The sequence below is a fragment of the Mycteria americana genome, chromosome 3, assembly GCF_035582795.1.
Source record: "Mycteria americana isolate JAX WOST 10 ecotype Jacksonville Zoo and Gardens chromosome 3, USCA_MyAme_1.0, whole genome shotgun sequence".
Lineage (NCBI taxonomy): Eukaryota > Metazoa > Chordata > Aves > Ciconiiformes > Ciconiidae > Mycteria > Mycteria americana.
This window is the reverse complement of record NC_134367.1, coordinates 126,708,726-126,726,050: the sequence shown is the minus strand read 5'-3', so window position 1 is coordinate 126,726,050 and position 17,325 is coordinate 126,708,726. Positions and strand designations below refer to the sequence as shown.

General features: G+C 38.3%; 1 protein-coding gene across 3 annotated transcripts in view; it reads left to right on the top strand.

Annotated features, from left to right (window-relative positions):
* Nucleotides 1-17,325, top strand: part of PLCB4 (phospholipase C beta 4) — a 217,360-nt gene that overhangs the window by 177,659 nt on the left and 22,376 nt on the right. For all 3 annotated transcript variants that reach the window (XM_075496915.1, XM_075496916.1, XM_075496914.1), the window contains 6 exons: nucleotides 563-767; nucleotides 5,292-5,380; nucleotides 5,825-5,975; nucleotides 8,711-8,760; nucleotides 8,882-8,947; nucleotides 16,661-16,776. In XM_075496915.1, the coding sequence (XP_075353030.1) occupies nucleotides 563-767; nucleotides 5,292-5,380; nucleotides 5,825-5,975; nucleotides 8,711-8,760; nucleotides 8,882-8,947; nucleotides 16,661-16,776 (677 nt within the window). The remainder of the gene's footprint in view (nucleotides 1-562; nucleotides 768-5,291; nucleotides 5,381-5,824; nucleotides 5,976-8,710; nucleotides 8,761-8,881; nucleotides 8,948-16,660; nucleotides 16,777-17,325) is intronic.

Below are 17,325 nucleotides of genomic sequence, written 5' to 3'. Positions count from 1 at the left end.
GAGTACAGCACACCCGCTTCTGCTGGCAGCACGCCATTTCAGCGGGTCTGTCACCCTGTCCTGCCCTCCTCTGTCTGCTTCTCCCCTCTGCAGAACCTGTAGTTCAGCATACATCCCCATCAGCTTGTGCTTGCACTCATTCCGTTCTTCATTGCCCTTTTGGATACATCCCAAATCGCATCTTTCTGTCATGATTCCTCCTGATTCAGCCCTATCTTACCCTTCAATTGCCACTGTATCTGTCATTTCCCAGATAGTATTTACCTGCCTTCTTACCGATGTCACCAGTCTTCAGCAATGAAAAATAAATATACAAAGTATTTAGCTAGTGTAACTATAAGCTGCAGGATTTGCGTATTCTGAAATCTACCCATTATTTAGGGTGAAAAAAAGCTTTTCTAGGAAAGATTCATCTTAAAGTGTGCAGTTTGCAGGGAATGACATTATCTTACAGTGATGATAGTCTGTTTCTGACATACAAAGCGAATGGTTCAAACATGGAAGGTGGGGAGGGTGCTACTGTATTAGAGTTACTGAATTTCTTCATTTTATGGCTTTCCAGGTTATTCTGCCTGATCTTGCTGTCCTGAGAATAGCAGTGTATGATGACAATAATAAGTTGATTGGGCAGAGGATCCTGCCTCTGGATGGTCTGCAAGCAGGTTACAGACACATTTCCCTTCGGAATGAGGGCAACAAACCACTCTCTCTTCCAACGGTTTTCTGCAACATTGTGCTTAAAACATATGTGCCTGATGGTTTTGGAGGTGAGATAAACCTGTACCTCAGTGTTCTGTAGCTCTTGAGTGTTGGTGTGGAAGTACTGAAATACTGCTGTGTCAGTATGCCAGCCAGAAGCAGACACGCAATGCTGGAGGATTGGAAAGATTTAGTATTTTAACTCCTTGGAAACCCTGCGTATTCAGTTAAGAAATCAGCTTTCAGACTAAGTGCCTGCCTCAGTGTTAATGATAATGATGCGTATCTGTTAAATGACAAAATAATATGGAAAATAAGCTAATACTAGGGTTAGCTCAATTTGATTTTTTCTGTTGACATTTTAGGAAGAAGATTCTTTTGATTTTTTTTTTTTTAAATTACATTTTTTCTGACAAATATTTGTAAGGTTGTCATCCATTTTAGCTATATTGTTTGGCCTATAGGTATAAACAATTGATGCAGAATCTAGACATGTGTTTTTTCAAACAAAACCACTTTGGTATTCTTGAGGATATTGGCATATTGTTAAAAATGGGGAAGAATTTAGCATCCAAAACCTTTCTGCGTTTTTCTTTCCCAATTTTACATGGTTTTGGTGTGTTTTAATTATTTTTGGGTTTTCAGGGAAGTTGTTTTTAATGTGAGCCATTTCCATGATCAGGTTGGCAGGGCCATGGTCATTTATACTGAGTGGTGGCAAATTGCCACATGTGGATAGGAACAAGCATCTGAGAATAACCATTACACCACTTAAATCAGTGTAATGTGTAAGTTCACCCTGAGGGTGTACCTCTGGGAAATGTCGTCTTCACTGCAGATGAAATTCACTCGTACATTAGACAATATGTAAACCATTTAAAACTCTAAAATAGAAATTGCGTTAAACATTAGTGCTCTGAATCAGCAGCAAAATGAAGTTCACCTTAGAGTTGATTGGTGAAACATTATTGATAAAAATGATGTTTTGCTCTTGTTTGCAAAAATGATTTCACACCTGATGTCTATGCAAAGAATTACTACTGCCTCTCTGACTGTAATTTCTGTAGTACAAACTGGAGAAAGAGAAGACTAACCTAATATATTAAGTAATACATCTCCAAGACTCTGTTTGCTGGTATTTATCCAGGCTTTAAAAAAAATGAATAGGCCTAGACTTCAGTAACAATATTTCATGGAGAAAGTTAAGCATTTACAGAAACATTTGTGTTGTTCATATGTGAAATCCTGGTTGCTGGCAAGTCAGCTGGAGTTTTGCCACAGGTCTTGGAACGCTACCATGCATTTATGCAGCGTGTTTCATCTACAGTATTTAACTTCAGGAACTGGAACTTTGTCTCAAGACAAATGTAAGCTTCTGCTTAAGCTTGAGATTCTCGAGGCAGTAATTGAACCATGAATCTAAGGGACACATTTAAGCATGTGCTTTAATTCTTTCCTGAACTTAAGCTTTTGACAGTAAATGGCTCAGTTAAAATATTTTCTAAGCTAGGGACATAATTCTGATTTGGGATTGATGTTTTTCTGAATGATACCCCACCTTTTCTAAGAGGAGAATTTAAACTTAGCAGAGTTTGATGTGACTCAGGCTGCTGAGTGTGCTGGTCACATAGGGAGAAAATATTTTTTATTTTCTTTTTTAAACTGTAGTATACAAATTCAGAAGTGAAAGACTTGTTTTTCAAAGAGAATTTGAACACCAGTTTAGAATTTGCAAAGCGTGTGCAGTTCAGTACTGGTTGATCTACTACATTGTCAGCATTGGTAGATACGGTTTATCTGGTAGAGGTGAGGACATAGAAAAACATTACTACCCCTAAGTAAACAGTATCACTACAATGTAGCGATGTAAAATGCTACTAGAATGAGAGAACTAGTTGTCATAGTTTACTGTCAGTGTTGGGAAAAACAGACTCCATATTAACGTGGAGTATTAAATGAGTTCAATTATTAGTTCTCCTCTCCCTTCCCAGATAGTTTTGATGTGTCTCATGTATTTTTCTCATTGATACAGAACAACAGCATGATGAACAACTGGGAGATAACTTTTGACATTCAGGTGGAATCATTAGTATTCTGTTGGCATGTGGTTTTTAATGACTTATCATCTGCAGTGAACCTCTCATTGTTTTATGAGCTATCATTAGGATCTCCATGGTTGTTTTAGCAAACCTGTAGGAAGGTATAGCTCAATTCAATAGCTGCCTACTTTCTTATTTCTTTTTTTTTTAACCTGTATGAGTAAGATTTAAAAACTTGCACTGAGTAATGACTAGAATGGGTAATGCATTGTAGGCTTTAAAAGGTGCATAATTTTATTTTTCATATAACTGAGTAATTTCTTGTGGTTTATTTTCATCAGCTACTCTGTTCCCAGTAAAACACAATACTGGTGCAAATTAATGCAAATGAAATAGTATTCTCCAAAGAGAAGCTTCTGTAATAGAAGTCTATGTAAGTAAGCATGGCTACTTAGGTTAGTGGTTAGAGTCCTCTCTAATGTACTCTTCCGGTGATTTTCTAGTTTTATATTTAATTGTGATTCTTCTACAAAATGCTATTCCCCACCCCCACTTTACCTCACTGGGGAGAAAGAAAAACGTAAGCAGAGGACAAATGACAACGTGAGAAGCAGTGATGAGTCACATCCGCCTTGTAGAAATGCTGAGCCTTTGGTGATGTGCTTGTATGGTTAGTAATACAATTTACAAAGGTCTCGCTCTCCCAAACATGTTAGTCATTTTTATCTCAAAGCTCGTGATAATCAGGTTCCATTTTCAAATGACGCATCATGTTAGCAGGGTAGTCCTGGATTTTCTTCGAAGAGTGCATGCCAAGGACAAAAAGACATGCTTACTAAGTTAGGGAAAGGGGAAACAGTTGGTGCCGAGCTACAAGGCCATTGTTATGGCTGAAAATAAATTCTACATGGGTTTTGTGTATATGAAGTAAGTTTCAGAAGACATCGTTGGGTCACGACAGTTATTGGAGACAATGGATTTGTGTAGATAACCAGAGCTGTCAAGGGTAATGCTATCTATTTAATACAACTTTTGTTGGAATGGGAGCCCTGTCTGTGCTTTTTTTTGCTTGAGAAATGCATCTGGTGACTTCAAAGGAACATTTCATAGAACAACTTAGGTTGGAAGGGAGTTGATATAGTCCAGCCCTTAGTTTGCACAAGAAGGATAGCAAGTTTCTTCCCAAAGCAATTGATGGGTTGGATATTTTTACAGACCTGGTCAGTGGACCAGCTTCTCTGTCTTGCATCATTGTAAGCTAACTTGGAAAATGGCTGAAGACATGACATAAAATGTGGGCAAAATTCAAATGATGATGAAAACGGTGAGTGTCAGAACTGTCATTGCAGAAATAATGGCCTATTACACTAGTGACACCGTCTAGAATATAAAGGTACAAAAGCATTTATCTTTTACTCATAAGCAGCCAAAAATAGGGCTTTGCAGCATTCTGCAAAGAAACAGCTTCCTTGCAAGTGAAGTGCTGTCCATGGTCCTCCTACCAGTCGTGACAAAAAACCTGAGGTAATTAAATGACAATATTTTGTAGTGAATGATGAGTCAGTCAGGCTGCAGCATTCAAACTTCCTTTCTTAAGTTACTGCTCTGACAAGGAAGGCTTATTAGCTGAGACCAGTGACCTTTTTCGCCGTAATCCTGAAGTTAAAGTTTCAGAGGGATCATCAAAACAGATCACTGCTGTGGTCTCTGAATGCATTATTATTGTAGCTGCTGAATCAGTTTAATTTGTAAAATCATTTCTTGCTGTGGAGGGTGTCCTTTGCCATTTGTGAATTCTTTGACTGTTGAAATCAAGCATGGGAATGGATTATTCAATATGCAGGTAAAGATTCATGTGTCTTTGTCTTCCTGTAAACCTATGCTTGCACATTTATCACTGCATATGGAAAACAGATTCAATAATCTATACGGTATCCGGCGCTGGGTAGTGCTGTGACACCACTGGTGGTACTGTGCCATGTGCAAGATTCAAATATTGGTCCTTATGGTTCATAGAAAAGCCATTTCACAGCCTGCCATGTTCCAGACATGGAGCATCACAAAGGCGAGTGAGAACAGATTTCCCCGATTGCTTTAACCACCCATCTGAAACGGCTATTTAGCTAGGAAATATAACAGCATTTTCTACAATTCCCTGCAGTCCCAAGTCAGTCAGCACCCCCTCAAATAACCAAGAGACGAAGTTGTTAGTGCTTTGTGGCTGAGGAGATCCCATTCTGGTCTCAAATTCTAGTGTCATCAGCTGGGAGTAAGTTAGGGTGACTTTGGTCTGATAGAGTCATTGTGGTTTTTGCTAAATAAGGTACCTGGATTAATACCACTCCTTGGTGCATTATAAACTGATTCATGTTCCTAGTGTGTTCAAGCGCTGTGGTGATGAGCGCTTTCAGTCCTGCCAGGTTCACTATGGAAAGTTGGACTATTGTTGCAAGCCATGGCTCATAACAACAGGCATAGAATAAAACTCTTGCAGAAGATTAATTTCCAAATGCCTCTGAAGATCATAAAAAGTTGATTATTTTTTTCTTACAGATATTGTGGATGCTTTATCAGATCCAAAGAAATTTTTGTCTATCACAGAAAAAAGAGCAGACCAAATGAGAGCTATGGGTATTGAAACTGTAAGTAGAACTTAATGACAAACAGAGCCCATTATGTTCATGCTATGTTCTTTTTTTAAAGTGAACTGGTCCTTCTGCAATCGATGCATGTTACTTTATCATATCTCATTTTCAAATATAAGCCTCTTTGTCCTGCTCTGAAATACATTGGCTTATGTTAGTTAACATGTACTGAAATACCATTCACTAACAAGTTTTCATAGATCACACTAACACATCCCTTAGAAGTAGAAATTTTAAGAAATGAGAAAGGAGCCATATTTTGGTAGGTAGCCATTTAAAATAGGTTACAAATACTTTACTGAGTATAGTGTTGTTTAAAAGTATGTTGCAGCTTTCTTAATTATGTTTAAAGTGAGCAAGTTCAGAAATTTCCCATACCCCTACTTTTATACTACAGGCAAAATAGCAATTAATTTATTATGATGTGAATATTTCTTTCAGAGTGATATAGCTGATGTACCAAATGACACTTCAAAGAATGACAGAAAAGGAAAAGCCAATAATGCCAAAGCCAACGTAACGCCTCAGAGTAGCTCTGAACTTCGACCAAGTACCACCGCAGGCTTTGGATCTGGGACCGACACTAAGAAAGGTAGACAAAAATCACGTGCCACTCCCTCAGTTCTGAAGTGATTCAGAAAGTTGCAGAGAAGTACTCATTACTAATTTTAGTTTTGCAGGTCTAGTCATCCTTACCCTTTTAGAAGGTAACTTCTTTTGCCATTGAGAGTGGTCTCTGTCTAACTGCAAATAAATTTTGTGTATTACTAAAATGGCTGTATAAAGCCAATACAGCTTTATTTTAAAATAAAAGTGACCTCCCTGTGTAGCTGTGTACCTACTGGCAATAGTAGTAACCTGCATGACTCTGGGAGTAGTTTACTAAAGATCGACTGCAGGAATGCTAATAGGAATGACTATTTTCTGGTATACCCCACAGAAACTCTTCTGCTTTTTTTCTCCCTCCACAAATCCCTTGGCAGAGTTGCAGATTTAAGTAATTAAAGGTATTTAGAATTCATTGGATTCTGTAGAGATTTCCCAACAATTAGAAATGTTTTCAATGGGTGGGTTTACTCTGAATAGTGATTATGGAAATGGCATGTTTATTGTAAAAAATATCCCTATTAAATGTGCTCATTTATAAGTGAATAAGTATTTTTTTCCTCACTATTCACCGTTCACTCTACAAAATCATCTTATAGAGTCAAATGGGATTATTTTTCTCACATATCACAGGTAATGAAGATTAAGTGAGAAAACAAATTTGTACAGCTGAATGAAACACAATAAATATTTCTGTTAATGGGCCACAATAATTAGAATCTGGTTCACTCTCTTTCATCCACCTTGGCCCAAAGGGATTGATAGGAGTGAAAAGGAGCACTGACTGCTCTTGTTCTTACACTTAAGCAGACATGGCTGAATACACACATGTGAAGGGATCTCTTGAGAAGCAAGACGCCATTTCTCTGGAGTCACTTTTGTCAATAAAACAGGTCGTCTCTGGCACCTGAGCTCTTTCAAAGTTCTTCCCTGGTGTAAAACCCAGATTATTTTATGCAGTGAGGTGTTTTCATATTTCACGTACCGTCACCAGGATGCACAAGTATTAGTTTTATTGTGCATTAATTAAGCATGAAATTTGCTGGGGTTGGCAACTAATTCCTGGTTGCCATGGAGTCAGACCTGGTCAACAAAGTAAATGAGTTTGTGTTTTAAAATAAAATCCTGAGGAAGTTTGTTTAGAACACAGCACACCTGATGCAGCCCTGGTCTTAAACTGAGATTTCAGCACTTAGGCATTCTTGTCTGCAACCATTTTTATCCATATCCTCCCGTGTTAAAATAGAGCTGGTCATTTTTATATCCCATGTAATGATCCTTATTTTGGATTACTTATCTCTATGATCTTTTAAGATCTGAATAATTCTACCACTGTTACAATGTACAACTTCCCTTGCTATTAGAAATTACATATCCAGCAAGATAGGGTGTCTGGGGAAGGCTTTCAAATGTACAAGAATGTTGGGGTTTTTTGTTCTCTGACTTTCAGTAATAGTTAAGTGATTTGTGTTTTTGAAAACTTCAGCCTCTATCTGTGCCTAAACCTGTTCCAGTCTCATTTACTAGACTAATGTTAATACCATATAATTGAGCAGAATCTTATGCTTCTAAGAAAATAAAAAATTTGTGTTCCCTAAGGAGATTGCCTACCTTCCCCCCCGCCCCCCTTTTTTTTTCTTTTACAGCATCTGAATATTTTCCAGTTAAATTCGCCTTAAAAGGCAGAAAGTCCTTTTCAAGGCAGGGGGAGTCTTACGGTCCGCAGACACTATTAAGAGTAGTTAACTAAATACATTTGCAGTGTATTTATGTACAGGCGAACATTTTTGTGTAAAAACTCAGAAAAAACCTACGCGTTACAATTCTCATGGCATTGTGTTGACATTTTTATTAATGATTACGTGTAGGATGTGCTTAGTAGCTTAAAAAAAATCATAATATGTGACAAAACATTTATTAGAGCATGAACATGAAACGAGATTGGGTTTTGTTTGCCTTGCAGTTCAGGTGATCCAAATATATTTTCAATCATTTAAATAGCACTGTTAGTCTTGTATGATAGATTTGCTTGTTGTATTTAATTTTCATTAGAATTTTCACTTCTTATCATTTTGTGTTTCTCCTCCATTTTTAACTTTCCTTGGAGTGTACTGTTGCTTCTTTTCTTATAGCCTGGTATTAACCAAAATGCAAATTTTACCTCCATTAACATACAAGCTGCAGGTAAATTTTCACTCCTATGATTTTTGTGTTTTAAATTGAGGAGAAGAAGTATACCTAACCTCAGTCAACCCTTTACGTAGTCATGTAGAACCTTACCAAAGAAGCCTTCCCCCCTGAAACGAGTGGTGCCAGAGCAATCTCCAGCTATGGACCAAAATTCTGAAGTTTGCATGGTTCAATTTTAATGTACATAAATGGTTTGCTGTGTTTTCAGAAAAGGAGCTTTTTAAATTCTTAGATTGCTGTGTTTTGACACTTCAGTCCAGAACTGTAAGAGATTAAAATACACTCATTGATTCATTTCTTTTTTCACAAGGCAATTGATTGAGCAGTGCATTCAAAAAGGAAATTAACTGTATCGTAGCTATATCTTGGTGAATAATTTTCTCATTAACCTGCCATTATTTCTTATGTGGTGAAAAACATTAATTAATTGCTAACTTAAATGTAGGTTTCTGTGGTAAAACTCAAACTTAAAAGTATGAGATATACTAGTATGTATGAAGTTTTAGGTAAACTGTATCAATACCTTCCTAGGTATAGATCTTATTCCTCAAGTGAAGATAGAAGATTTAAAGCAAATGAAGGTAAGTACAGACACAAGCTTTTCAAGATGTGTTCCTAATTATTTGTTTTAAGTAGCCGGGATTTTATCTGGCTAAAGTCAATATGACCACAGAAAAATTGATCCAACTTCTCTTTTTGTAGGCTTATATAAAGCATTTAAAGAAACAGCAGAAAGAGCTGAATGCTTTAAAGAAGAAACATGCAAAGGTATGATCATTAAGAGCTCTCTGAGCAACACACTCTAATTGAAAAAAGTTGCAGCGCTCACTTGCACAGACAGCTGCTAATTAAATTGTAGGGAAAAACTAAGCAACAGTAGTTGGACCACCAAGAAAGGCATATGTGTTTTAAATGTACTGAAATATGCTCCAGTGAGCAAATTTTCCCTTTAGCAACCTTTTGTATGTCTCCCTGAGTTTGGTGCACATTTGTTTGACCCATATAAGCATCCAGAGCTCACCTTTTTCAGGTAATGATTTTATCTAGTTCCCTCTTGCATGACATACTGACAGGCAGCTTGGAAAAAAAAGGCAGTAATGATTTGAGAGGGTGCTGCATCGAAGACTGGCACTGAAGAAACTGCAAAATTGCCAAAGAGAACTGGAATGTGTAACTGAAAAATGGAATGCCCTATTCCTCCTCATTATATCTATGTTAACCACTTTATAGTCAGCTTTTTCCTTGGTACTGTTGGCAGTGATGTCCCAAATATATACAACACTATCTCAAATATACTTTACATTAAAAAATCACAGCCAATTTTCTCCTGTCCTTTATCATTAGAAAACCATTACTCTTGTTACAGAAAGAGGCATAACAAGTGAAGAAAGTATCTTAAGTTCTGAATTTTGGCAATACATACAATCCATTCTGGGCTTTTGGGGCAGTTATTCCCTTGCTCTCTTTGATTGCAGATTTCATTGCATATCTGATGTAATGTAGTTGCCTGGGCATTTTTAATATCAGTCTTTGTGTTTCATGACTGTTGTTTGGGTGTGGGACTCCCTGTCTGTACAACGAAGTATGAAGAAATTACTTTCAATAATTGGCACTTTTGTGGGGCTCTTAGTATTAAAAGTAGAATAAGAAATTAAATAGTTACATTTCAGACTCCTTACTGACTCTATGCAGAAGTGAAATGAGTGATTTCTCCATTTTAGCGTGTGCAAAGCCTATGCTCAAGAAAAAGTGTCTGTCATCCACACTTCTGGGCATGGGCAGTTGCTAGACCTTCACAGGGTTGATCTTTCAGGGAGCTTCTTATTTTTAAACAGTACTTTCTCATTCATTAGACAACATCCAGCAGTTTGCTATAGCAGCTTTTTGCAAATGAAAATGGTACCATTGTTACGCAGAAAACAGCCGTACTCAGTGATCTGTGTCCCTTGATATATGTGACCCACAGTAGTGTAAAGATATCTTAGCCAGGACTGCGCTTGCTAATGTTAAAAAATTGATCCATGTGTTCAGGCTTGCACTTGCTTCCTCTAATCTGAGGAAAGAATTGCCAGCCACAGTCTGAAAATGCTGTGCACTCAGAAGGGCTTTCAGCATTAGCTCAAGCACAGCTATTTTAGGTCTGAGCCAGCCTGCGTGTCCTGCTGGTCTTAAGTACAGAGTGCAAATCTGTCCTAACAAGAAAGTGCCTGTCTAGAGCATGCCTTGCTAAAGGGTCGGTAAGGGCAACTTCTTGAATTTTAAGAGGAGAGTCTGAGCAGAAAAGTGTGGCCGTATTAGCTCACAGGTGATCTTAGGGAAGTGCTTGGTGTACTCCTCACTGTTTTTAATGCATTTTATCAGCTGGGATGGAGCAGGACAGCTATGCAGTTAGTTATCCATGATCAGCTTGAGGAAGCCTGTGTATTAAGCAGACTGAACTTAAAAGTTCCAGAAACAGGTTGGCTCTCATTTAACCATAGACACTCCAGAGATCTGGAGGAATAAGTAAACAGAAAGGAATTGTTCATGTTGTTTAAGGAAAGAAAAGTCCAATACTTTTCCCTCTAAAGTTGGCCTTGGAAAATGCGTCATGGAAAACGAATGCATGCAAGTGTGGAAGAGAGAGCAGGTTAAGAGGAAGGAGCTCTGATCTAAGTGGTGTAGGAGCCAATCTGGTAGCCCAGGGCAGAGCTAGCTAAGGAAGACGACAGCAGTAAGGGTCCCTTTTACTGACAGCATCCACTCTACACTCTGCACTCAGTGTAGAGATGTATTAGCAGCTCCACTGAAATGCTGGCTGGCGGAGGTTGGTTGCCCTGTATGAAAACACGTCTGGTGTGTTTTCTCTGTTTTCTCAGGGTATAGGACTGTTAGAGACACTGTATTTCCAGATTAAGACAAAAATTAACTGGAGCAAGTCGTTTCAGGATGCAAACTCTCTGTGTATTTCTTTGATGCTATCTTTCTTTTTATTTACTTCTGTTCAGTGTTTCAGCCATTTTGACTCCAGCAGCACAATAAAATTCTCCTAACATCCCTCTGCATATTATCACTCATTTGTTTTTCCTACATGGCATAGCTCCTTACAACTGTAATACCCAGTATACACACACACAGACAGACACATCACGTACTGTGACTTCACTTTATGGTGAAGTTATTAATCTGTTTTTTTAAGAGAAGGATGTTTGGGCAGGTGGAGGTACAATCTTCACTGTTCCTTTTTTCACTTTTGTGTAGGAAAAATAAGACATCTAGTCTAAGTAGGATAGAGATCATTAGATTGGCAGGAAGATCACTGTTCTTAGCATCCATTACTTAGTAATTACTTAGTACCATTACTAGGCAGCCAGTCTGTGACCGATAAAATTAAATTTGCCCATTCCCTAATGTCAGATTAGTGGTTTGCAAAAAAAAAAGGCAGAATTTTAGATTTCACAAAGTCTATGAATAGTTAAGAGTTGAGATTTTACTCAGGATTGAGAATCATGTAAAAGGTATGTATATAAATAAAGCTCTGCAAAGACAGGACAATGCTTTTAAAGAAATCCTGAAGGATTGTAAGGGAATAATAGAGCACGTAGAAATTAAAGGCAGGACAAACTGTAGTGAGTACTGGAGGGTGTCAATATTTCACAGCAAGTTTAGTTTCAGAGTCAGTGTGCGACTATGGTTTCTCCACTTCAGAAGAACCCATTCCATTCTGCAACAGAGCTGTTGCCTCTAGTTATTGAACCTAATCCTCTGCTTAGCTTGTGGCCTGGCTATGAAGGAAGAGAGAGTTGATGGGGGGAGAGTGAATATTCCGAGCTGGTTTAGTCTCTGAAAAGGTAAGTCTGCATGAGTATGACTGAGGTAGCATTGTGCTGCTGTTGGGATTGCTAAAGAACAGGTGATGGCTCTTGTGAGCGAAGAACATGATCCAAACCTCAGCCCATTTATTTGCATTGTGAACTAGTTCATCTAACAGGGCATTCTGAATCTGGAATGAGACAGGTCACCATGAGAAAACAGTGTAGGTTTGCCAGATATGCAAAGAACGTGGGCATAATTCTTTAAAGGGGGGGGGCCAAGGAGTGGGAAGGTAACACAGATTTCTTTGATGATACCATGAGAAATACAGTATTTTTAGGGGAAACATGTTGTAGGGATTATATGTAAATCTTTGTAGTCAACTCCTAGGGCAATTTCTTTGTCATCTGTTGGACAGTGAGCAAAGCTGGTCCTATAGGCTGGGACAGGGAGAGGAAAAAATGGTAAGTGTCCATGTCAAGAAATGAGTGAGCTTTCTCAAGAACCCTCACATTCACAAGGGGAATTTGGAAAAAACATTACTTGTAAAGAAACGACTGTCAACCTTATCTTATTGCCTGAGATTACTGAGGTGCCACAAGAATCGGTGGGATCTGAGAAGCTGGTACCAGAAAGGCCAGGCCCCTGGGATTCTGTCTGCGTGACAGATTTCATCATGGTCATGTTCTGTCACTTTCAAGTAGATTAGCAGCTGCTGCGAGGAGTCTGAAACTGTTGGCCCATGTATGGATTGTGTTCTTTTACATCATCTATAATACTGCCATTATTTAAGGGACAGTAAGGCAATAGCAGCAAGATTTTCAAAAGTACAGAAAGCAACAAAGATATTCGATCCTTCATGGGACTGTTTAAAATCCAGGCATGTGAAATGCACCTTTTTGACACCAGTAGACAGGACTGCCAACAAGCAAAACAGAATACTTTTGTAGTGGCACTTATTTTGCAAGCTATCAACCTCTGATGCTGTAGTATTCCTTTTGTTTGAGTTTTGAAAAACAGTGGAAATTAATCTAGTGATCAGCATTTTAAAAAAGTTCCATGTTAGGAATAACTTTCTGTTGAATTTTACAACTGGTAACCTGTGCTTTTGGTGATTTTAAAATAATATGTCCAGCCACTTCTGCATATTGCAGAAATGTTTTTCTTTAAAAAATGCATTCATAAAAACACCTACACTGGGCAGCTTTGAAATAAAGTATTTCCTGCTTACATTCCCTGAAGTAACTTTAATCTCCCAGTATGAATATTACTGTGCAACTGCAGAATGGCTGATGTGTCTGAATGATGTCCATTAGTTTATATGGGTTTTTTTTATCAAGTCAGATGTTGAGTACTGCTTAGGTAAATGATCTGGGGTGGCATCACAGGTAGGTGGGCTATAAAGGCAAGGAGATGTCCATATGTAAGAGTTTCAGTCACTGATTTCATCTCTTAGCAGCCTGCATCTATGGGCCCCTACGGAATTTTAAGATTTTGCAGGGATGTCACATAGTTTTTATGCTTCTTGGGTTAGACAGAAGAGGAAGGATAGTGAGGGATTATCTTGATATATTCTCTAACAGTCAACAACACAACAGAGGATTATGGTATACAGTTATAGCGGTTGCAGACAAGACAGGGATAGTCACAAGTGCCCCCTTAAGGAATTTAATATGGCCATAGACAGTAACCAGAACTGTACCAGTAACATAATTACCACCCAAAAATATAAATCCCAGAATTCATCTCCTGCACATTTATATTGACACAGAATATATGTACTGTTTGAAATAAAGCCTAGGAAAAAAAGAACATTAAAAAAAATCTCCATTTCACAATGCACAAGCAACAGTACAAAAGACTACGGGACTCTAGATTAATAAAGTTCTGCAAAATGGATTGTTGATTTAGAAACGATAGTTTCTTTTTCTTTATTTCCTCATTTTTGTATTCTGTAATGAGAATCCTTCACACTTCAGTTTTCAGTTGTACACAGGAGTATTTGTGTTTCTTTAGGGAGATACCAGGCAGGAATAACAGTTTGTACCATAGGAACTTACTTCCTCTTCTCATCAATAGACTGAATTGTGATTTCCGCCCCCTCCCACCCCCCCTTTAATGGAACTATGTATGATTCTTTACTTTTTTTCCCATGGATAGTCTTGCTGTGATTTGAGTCTTCTTATATCAGTTAGGTGGCCTCTCAGAACTGTGGCTGAACTGTCGCTTCAGTTTGTAATATAATCATTAAATGTCGTTTGTGAATATATTCATGTAAAAGGTGTGTGAATTCAAACTGCAAATTCAGTGGACTTGAGGAAATCATGAGAGACCTGGCTGAGGAGACTTTTATCTCCAAACATATTCTGACTCAATCTAGAACACGTTACCACCTGAAACTTTGTTTGCATCTGAAAACAAAATATACTGAGAGTGCTTTAAGATGCTACTAAACCACTCGTATTTCATAGAATCTCAGCAGAAGTTTGGGACGCAGTAGCTAGCTGTGATGAATTTTCCTTTGAGCACAGACAGAAAATCAAACTCGCATCAGCTAACCCATTTTAAATAGTGTTCCAGGGGTTGAAGGTCATCTAATTCAAGGGACCTCTGGTAGGGAGTTGACTCCTAGTACTCCTTGTGCCTTGCATGTGGAGGTTGTTAGTAGCCCATCTTCCTCTTCCAGCTCTGTTTATATTGTGCACAAACAAATGCATGTTCCATGAACTGGATGAGGAGGAGGACCAGGAAAGGAAATGAGAGGGATATGGTCCACAATATATCTGTTTCAGATACAAGGTAGAGTTGTTCATGAGCAGTAAGAAGCAGTAGAGGGGAGTCTGGAAAAGATTACAGTGGGTTTGTGTTAAAGAGAGAAGGCTTAAATCATGGTTGTCCTGAGGGAAAAGCAGGGATTCTAGCTCTCCGTGCTGTGCCCTCCCAGATTATGGAGGAGTGTCACATGAGCGGGCAGATGTCTCATGTTTTGCGATGTTTGCGCTTAGTCTTTTAGAGCAAGAATTGTATTGTTCTGTTCGTCTAGGGGCGAGTGGGTAGTTTGAGGGATGCTCTCAGTCACTTCACCTGTGGCTGGCTGGTGCTGTCCAGCTTGTGTCATTCTTATCACTGTCCCTATTTTTTCCTACTTGGTTAGCCAGTGTAAAGACTCCCTGGTGAAGCTGGTGTGTTTTAATGTTGATGGAGTCTATTTGTTTCCCTTTAAATTGTCTGTAGAACACAAAATTCAGTTCCCCACTCTAAATACAAAATTGGAAGCTGTACGCATTCCCCGGAGAAGCACTTGGCAGATGTCGGAGTGCTCAGGTACAGCCCAGGGCTAGATTTTTAAAAGCATCACAACGTTTGTGTTAATGTTTTGGTAAAAGTGAATGTAAAAGTCTTTAATTAGTATTTTTAGAGGAAGAAACAGTGATAAGGCAAACACAGGTGTATAGAAAATAATAACAAAGAGCAGTAGAATAGCGAGGGTAGAATAAATGCAAAATGAGCTATAAAACAAAATAGAGATAAAGTCCTCGAAGAGGCCATATTAATGAATGCAAGGCTTTTTGTCATGATTAGATAAAATGTGGAGCAATTGGATATTAATAAAATAACATAAATTAACAAACAACAATTTTTCCTATTGTAATGTAAATTCAATATGTAGTGCTCTCTGTGGTAGTTAAACATTTGCATCATTATGAGCAGCTGTTCTGGTAAAGGAGAATACAAAGTCAAGTTCAATAATGAAGTCTACACGTAAGCACTAAGTGAAGTGTGTTGTTTCTGGTACAGTCTTGTCATGGAAAAGAACTGTCTGTATGCTGGACCCAAGTGTGTCACATGCATTAGTGATTCATCTTTTCATCATAGGAACAGTTTTTTCCTCCCCTTCCGTAGATAACCTCCTCTGCCACTTCACCAATGTAAGTCACATAACTATAGTAGTGACAGCGGGTTAGCCTTGATGTGTAATACTCCACATCAGGTGGAGTAGCCCTGTATGTCCAGTTTATCAGCGTGTGCTGTATTGTTTGGGGGGTGGGGGGGGAACGGGGCAACGGTTATTTGCAGTCTGCATGTGTAGTTGAAAGTCATATTGCACAGCTTACTGTCACTTGCAAAGGGAGATGCTCTGCAACAAGGTGGCATTTCTTAATGATAAGATTGCTGCTGTCTTTAGGGGTCATGGGCCAGATCTTCAGAATGTGAGTTGTTAGTGATTTGATTTTTAGCTAATGTTTGGACTTGGAGCTATTTGATTTGCAGTGGCCAAGGGGCTAGCACTGTATTCAGTATGAGATACGTAGAGGAAGGGGGGACCGGGTTGAGTTTTGTTCTCCTCTGCATTCAGAAACTCTGAATGATATGATCTGAGCCTGTAAATCTGATTTTTTTACATTGCACTTAAATGGACATTTATTCAAAAAGATTAATTTTTTTCCCATCATTCTTTTGTTTTAAGGTATACCATATTTTTAAGGTCCGCTACAGATTTTCATTTTTCAAACAAAGAAGTGTTTTAGCGCTTATGGTGGAATATCTGGAACCTTTAATACCAGATGGCTAAACCAGATTAAATTCCATTGTCAAAGTTATGTGTTCGTACACTGATATTTTTACACTGTAAGAAAACTAAACCTTAAAAATCCAGCAACCTAATTGTAAGGTCCTACTGTTTTCCAGGAGCACAGCGCTATGCAGAAGTTGCACTGCACACAAATTGACAAAATAGTGGCACAATATGATAAAGAAAAGGTATCATACGAGAAAATGTTAGAGAAGGCAATCAAGAAGAAGGGGTAAGATATTATTTTAAAATTTTTTTTTAGACTTAAAATAGATTTTATGCTTTTGTGGTCTGGAATAAAACATTCATAAAAAGTCATTCATATGAATGAATTGCAGCTTGAACCAGCATCCTACACCCAACTGAGCTGCTTGAAGGCTCTAGCAATGGGCCGTAAACGTTGTACTCACTTTGCCTTTCTCTAGTCTTCTACTATCAGAGCTTTAAAAGTAAAAGCAAAGGAGTTGCCTCAAATTTTTATTTCTGTGGTCTGATCTGGTCTCACTGCATTCCCCAAGGAATGTCACTGTTGTGTTCAGTGAGAGCAGACTAAGGTCCTCAATAGCTCTAATGACCAGAAAGTAGCAATGATTTGATTTGGCAGGGAAAAGCTGGCTTCTGAATCCTGAATGTTTTAGAATAATAGAGTTTTGCTGTGCTGTCAAGTTGAAGTTTCTTTTTAACAAAAAAACCTTCAGATCCTCAGCTGGGATAAATCAGTATTACTCCTTTGACTTGAGTGAAGCTGTTTTGGTTTGCACTAGCTGGTGGCCTGGGACAT